This window comes from Macadamia integrifolia, chromosome 4 (genome assembly GCF_013358625.1).
Source record: "Macadamia integrifolia cultivar HAES 741 chromosome 4, SCU_Mint_v3, whole genome shotgun sequence".
Lineage (NCBI taxonomy): Eukaryota > Viridiplantae > Streptophyta > Magnoliopsida > Proteales > Proteaceae > Macadamia > Macadamia integrifolia.
Window position 1 is genome coordinate 10,531,848 of NC_056560.1, and position 5,785 is coordinate 10,537,632.

General features: G+C 40.4%; 1 protein-coding gene across 2 annotated transcripts; it reads right to left on the minus strand.

Moving 5' to 3' along the window:
* Positions 1–26: 26 nt before the first annotated feature.
* Positions 27–3,273, minus strand: LOC122077271 (single-stranded DNA-binding protein, mitochondrial). Of its 2 annotated transcripts, none has more exons than XM_042643160.1 (4): positions 3,058–3,273; positions 2,501–2,676; positions 2,118–2,326; positions 27–2,028 (listed from the first exon to the last, which is right to left on the minus strand). In XM_042643160.1, exons 1-4 carry the CDS (start codon positions 3,128–3,130, stop codon positions 1,881–1,883), a joined length of 606 nt encoding a protein of 201 aa, XP_042499094.1. In that variant the 5' UTR covers positions 3,131–3,273; the 3' UTR covers positions 27–1,880. The 2 variants fall into 2 exon arrangements, with proteins under 2 accessions (XP_042499094.1, XP_042499095.1); XM_042643161.1 differs by having other exon boundaries at positions 32–2,028; positions 2,501–2,673; positions 3,058–3,268.
* Positions 3,274–5,785: the final 2,512 nt, after the last annotated feature.

A 5,785-nucleotide genomic window follows, 5' to 3' on the forward strand; every position in this document is an offset into this window, starting at 1 on the left:
AAAAAAAATATATATATATATATATATAATAATAATAATAATAAATCCCATTCAGATTGTTTTTTTTCGGTTTTGCGTTGAAGGACATAAAAGAAAAATCCCCTCCTTTGCTTTGCTATCCGTATTCCTAACCCCAAACTCAAATGAGATGACTTAGAAGTTAGAACCCTTCCACCATCCTCAATCCCAAAGGTGAATGAGAGAGCAATAACTCAAAGCCTGTCTTCCTCCATTACATGCAAACCATCTTGTAAATCAGAGATGATGAACAAGAGGTTTTCCATCAAAGAAACGGTGTAGGTTTTAGCTGGTATATGTTGGAGTGATCCCTCGTGAGTGGGTTTTCCATCAAAGAATGGAGTGACTTGATTCAGATTGAGGGAACCAAAAGAGCCAAAGGCAAGCCTAAAATAACCATAGGAGAAGTCGTGAGGAAAGACATGCTTAGCTTAGGACTCGTATCATGTATGACTTCGAATAGAGCTGATTGGAGTGCAAGGATTCATATGGCCGCCCCATTTAGTTGGCATAAGGCTATGTTGTTGTTGAATGGTATAGGTTATAGACCGGATGCGTTGGCTGGTCACTACCAAGTGAGGTTAGGTATTGGTTGCAGAACACATGAATCTCTGTTATCAGGCTCTGCGAGATAAACTACCTATGCCACAAGGAGCCTGGAAGCCATTGAACTCTCGGACAACATAGGGGTAGCTGGAGAGATGAGGTTTTGGTGCGAAGTTGGGGAAAAAGAAGACAAAAACACTAATCAATACAAATCATCTTGTTGGAAAAGTTTGGTGAGAGATGAGGTTTGGGTGAGAAGTTGAAGAAATATGGAAATTATTCAACTCCCCTCTAAAATCCATGAGAATTGGATCAGGGATGGAGAATGATTGAGAAGTCAGGGAAGGGGGAAATAGGGGGAAATAGGGGGCCTGGGTATGGAAGAGGATGTAGGTGAATCTTATATAATTGGCCCATCTATACAACCAATGTGTTCTTTATGATCACTGGCAAAAGAAGTCAGGATGCAAATTGATTTATACATCCAGAGGTGTCAACCAGAAAATCCTTTTCTGTTTTCAAAATCAAATATGAAATGATATGTATAATTTACTTCAGACCAAGATGCATGCAAGAATGAATATCCAGAGCCCAGCGGTCATGGCCCCTTTGCAAAGAGCCATCAACATCATGTCAAAGCTAGTAAATTACACAATTGTCTTATGCTTGCAAGGTTTGCAAGACAAATACTGTGAAAAAGGAAGCGCATTAGGTAACTCTCATACAATTCAAAAATAGCAGATTGGTTAGCTGTTTAAGAGATCCCACCTATTGAGATAGTTGCTTTGCAGAAGCACAATTTGCTCCAACTATAGTGAACCTGGTTTTTGGACATAATCCACAATGAACTTCCCTTACATAAAGAAGATGGGATTTGAGAGAATACAGGAAAACAATAGCAACATTGCAACAAGGATTCAGTCACATGAAGAGGGAGGTTATGAAACAGTACAGATGACGGAGAAATGACAAGACAATTGCCAGGAAAATTAAGTATGAGTGCCTGCGACATATTCATAAAGATATTATAAATAAAGTAACTGTTCCTTTCATAATGAACAAGATGCAGCTATTAATGTAGAAGATTAGAACTTTGACTGCGTGATAAGAATTTTTTCAGTTGGGGCGTGATGAATACAACTGTTCATCTTGGTAATGTAGAAATATGGATTCTTGAGACATGCTTGATTAGTAAGATAGGAAACCATATATCTTAAGGTAATTCCAATGAGTGCCCACACAAGGAATTTCTAAGGTAGAAGTCAGAATGCTCTAAATCAACTAAATACAAGATGATGACATGATTAGTTATACTTTTACATAAATTGCAAAGAATAAAAGGACACAATAGTAGGTAGCATACCATCACGCCTTACACAAATCTCAGGAATATTTTTTACTTGACCATTGATACTGTCATTGTAGACTCTTGTTTCGATGTCACCCTCAACAAAAACTGAAGAGCTGAAACAGAACACATGTATCAAGCACAATCACAAAGGGGAAAACAAATAAAGGGGACATGGAAATGGCAAAAATAATAAAATAAATACTTCTTCACAAGTTGTTGAACTGCATAAGCTCCGAGTTGTTCATCATGCACAGCAACCCGATGCCACTGTGCTGGTCTGGGCAAATTCTCTGATCCTACAATCCTCTGATCAAACATTCCCCCAGTTCCGACTGTAAATATGGTCACAGTCTTTCCATTTCTCAAGATTTTCTGCAAAGGCGACTGTCCAATTTTGCCACAAATAATTGCCTGAAGAAAAAACCAATGAAGGCAATGACGAGACATTAAAGAAGACTAAAAATAGTGGTTATTATTTCCCTCCCTCCTCTCCCAAAAATAAAAAGAAAAAAATAATAAATCAATATGTGAGACTAAACCAACTTGGAAACATGAGACTTTGTAGTCAGAACAAAAGACAAATACCTTATGTACACCTCTGAAACCCCAACCTCTGCGCGGATCCACACCTTGTGGTTCCAAGTCCGGCTTCTCAGGCATAAGATTATCATCCTCTACGTCCGCATTGTTCTCTCCTTCGTCCACACCATCACTGAAGGACAACGTTGAGTGCCACAATTTCAAACTGGTTTGCCCGCCTACTTACAAGTATCATAAACCAAGAACAATTAAAACATTAAAAATATAGATTTCTCAAAAACCCACAAAGAGATAAGAACTGAAACATTTTATGCTCTATTACTTCCAGCAATTGAAATCATTACTGATGATAGACAACATCAGGGGATTATTTTTCCACTTTTTTTGTTGCAATCATCGTGGAATGTTACAAGAATATAACGTGATCATTGCAGACTTTGGTTGATTTTGAATTGAAATGAAAATCTTGAAACAGCAAGAAAATCCCATGAAAGAAAAAGTTTAATTACTTCCGAGTTACATATCCATGTTTTTATCAGCTCTAATTATTATTATTTAGAAAGAAAACTGTGAGAGGAGGAAGGAAGGAAGAAAGAAGGTACCGAGTGAAGGTGTAGCTCTGGTAGGAGGTGCTACTCTTAAATGCTTGACAATTCTGGCAGCTACTGAACTCATTTCGCCTTTGAAGAAAGTGGAGGCGGGAGAGTGGGACTCTGGAGGGCGTGAAACCAAAGAGAGAGAAGGGTTTTGGGACGAAGAGAGTAGCGGAGAAATATATTGAATTGAAAACTTTCCATCACCAGCCCAAATCACATGGCGGGAAATGGTATCCAGGGTACGCACGGCCTCATGCAAGTAAAGGTTTGTTGGTAAACCTATCTAATTACCGAACTACTCCTGGCCCAATGGCCCTATGGTTTTGGTCCTTTTTGGATGGAGCGAATCGGTCGTCTGAGTCCGAGTCCGAGTCCGAGTCCGATTCTGGCTGATTCTAATCAATTGATTTGTAATGAATTTAAAGGGTTCAAGTTGATTCTGTCCAATTACTGATTGATTCCGATTGCAGCTGAGGCTAGTATCGATTTCACTTGACCCCTAAAAGCACCAATTGCTGGAGGAACCAGATCCTTTCCAGTGCCACTGAAGGCCCAACGCATATACAACGGTTGGACTTGGGTAAACAAAGCAGCTCAACGCATGGGCGTGCACCTTCAGGTCCTCCTAGATGTTGGATACACATTAGTTCTCCAATGACCCTGAAAAGGATCTAAAATCCATTGTTGATGGACAATCATTTTCTTTATAGGTTAGAATTTTCTTTTCTTCTTTTGGGGGTGGGGGAGGGGTAAAGGTTTGAAGTTTTTTTCATGACCTCCCTTTTGAATCGGTCATTAATGCACTTGGTTTCTTCATTCTTTGCCTTTCTCCTCTCTTTTAATCATTTAAATTGTTCATAAAAAAAATCATCATTAAAATAGCATAAAATCAGTGAGACTTGTCTCTTGTAGCAAGATGTACAAGTATTTTGAATCAAAACTCCAAAAAATACAAATTTATTAAAATATTTGCTTCTTCTTTTCTGGTATTTTTTTACAGTTTTAAGATGGCATATGACTCCAAATTTTGGACTTTGGTGCTTCCTAACCCAAGTTTCAGTGCATTCGGCCATGCAATTGCAGCCCAAGTACTTGCTCAACCCAAGTAGTGAATTGAGCTGCCAAGGCCAGTCATCAATGGCTTTGCTTGGATCCAGAGTCCAGACTCCCTTCCCTTCTTCCCACAATGCATACTGGCCCGGAGAGCTTCCCATTACCAATAGGTGCAGCATTGAGCTCCTCGGCAGTCATCTCTACTATAATGACTTCCATCCAGACTTCCTTCCCTTTTCCCTGATTCCTAATCAGCTCCCCGCATGGGGCGGGTGGAGATATGATTTTTTGCCCCCACCCATCCCCACATGGGGATGTGAGCCAAACTTCTAACCCCAACCCCTACCCCAAAAGAATCCCAACTTCTTAAAAAGTTGCTCCATGTAATGTATAGGATGGAAATCATATCTGGATTGAGTTCAACCGTCGGTATCGACCTAGCTAACGCGCCCCAGCAAGAAAAAGCTTACCGCTAGATAAACGTGCCAAAGCGACCATGCAACCAAGCAACGGCTGATCTACGACCACCATTGCCTTGACTCTGTTAGGGATGCAGTATTTTGATTGCTGCGCATGCTAACGCATCAAAGCATGCTAACACACAACGATTGTAATCTGATTCAGATTCTTAAAACCTTAATAGGTAAGGTTGAGGTGAACGAGTGATTAGTCACTGATCTGCCGGTCTGCCCTGATAAGGAAACCTAAAACAGAACAAGGCCGGGAGGATCATAACATTAGTAGTTTTAAACCCCATCATCGGAGGGTTGTTTCTTGATTGAAACCCGCGCGACCACTAGGTTGCATTGGAGCACCTTTGCCCAGAGTTGAAACTTAGAAAGACTCGCTACAACAAATTTAATCCAATTTTACAGGGGATTCCCATGTCATTCTGGTTTCTCACCATGTATTGTAGCAAAATCAAAACAGTCCAATCATTCACTCATGGTGGATCTGTAGCACTTCACATAAGTGAGTATGCCTTCAAAAACGGATTAACAGACAAAAACCTAGCTAGTGATCACAGTCAATTTGATTCATTTCTTAGAATCCTTTGGAAGAACCAATCAAATCTGAGAGGAGAGTACAAGAACTAAATGGAAGTTGCAATGGAAATTGAATGGTAACAGAGGCAGAAAGACAAACAAGAAGGGGGCACAACGCTAATTACAGAGCCTCAGATGGCTTCACCCAGAGCCGACTCCTCCCCCCAGAATCAAATTCTTTCCTATCTGGAAAGAAAGAAAAGCATCAAGGGAGGCGTATTGAAATTGATCGTAGGTGAGCCACTCTGCATCCCATCTACTCATCGTCACCTTCCTGGGCTTCCCTATTTCTTTCCAAAGAACCTCTCTTGTCAACTCTTTCAACTCTTCGGGATGCTCAATTTCTTCGCAGCCAAGGAACGAAGGTCAACAGTGTTTACCACGTTCAGTTCGTTATCCACCAATAGCTTCTCCACGTCCCACTGGATTCCTACTCCAACGAACGTCAAACTCAGGTTGCTGAGGAATTCGATGAGAGAGGTGGGTATGCGATCGGCGTAAAGTATTTCTGAGTGAAGTGAGTGGGTTTTGAGTTTCTGAAGCCCACATGTTTTTCTTCAAGTTCTCCTTCTTGTTCTTGAAGTCTTCATTTTACTCTTGATGATCTTCATCTTGTTCTTAAAGTTTTTGAAGAT

Coding starts and splice junctions, on each gene's coding strand:
- LOC122077271 (XM_042643160.1), bottom strand. CDS start 3,130: ATGAGTTCAGTAGCTGCCAGAATTGTCAAGCATTTAAGAGTAGCACCT. Junction 2,327..2,500: donor GTTTCAGAGGTGTACATAAG/GTATTTGTCTTT, acceptor TTTTTTCTTCAG/GCAATTATTTGTGGCAAAAT. Junction 2,029..2,117: donor GTTCAACAACTTGTGAAGAA/GTATTTATTTTA, acceptor GTTCTGTTTCAG/CTCTTCAGTTTTTGTTGAGG.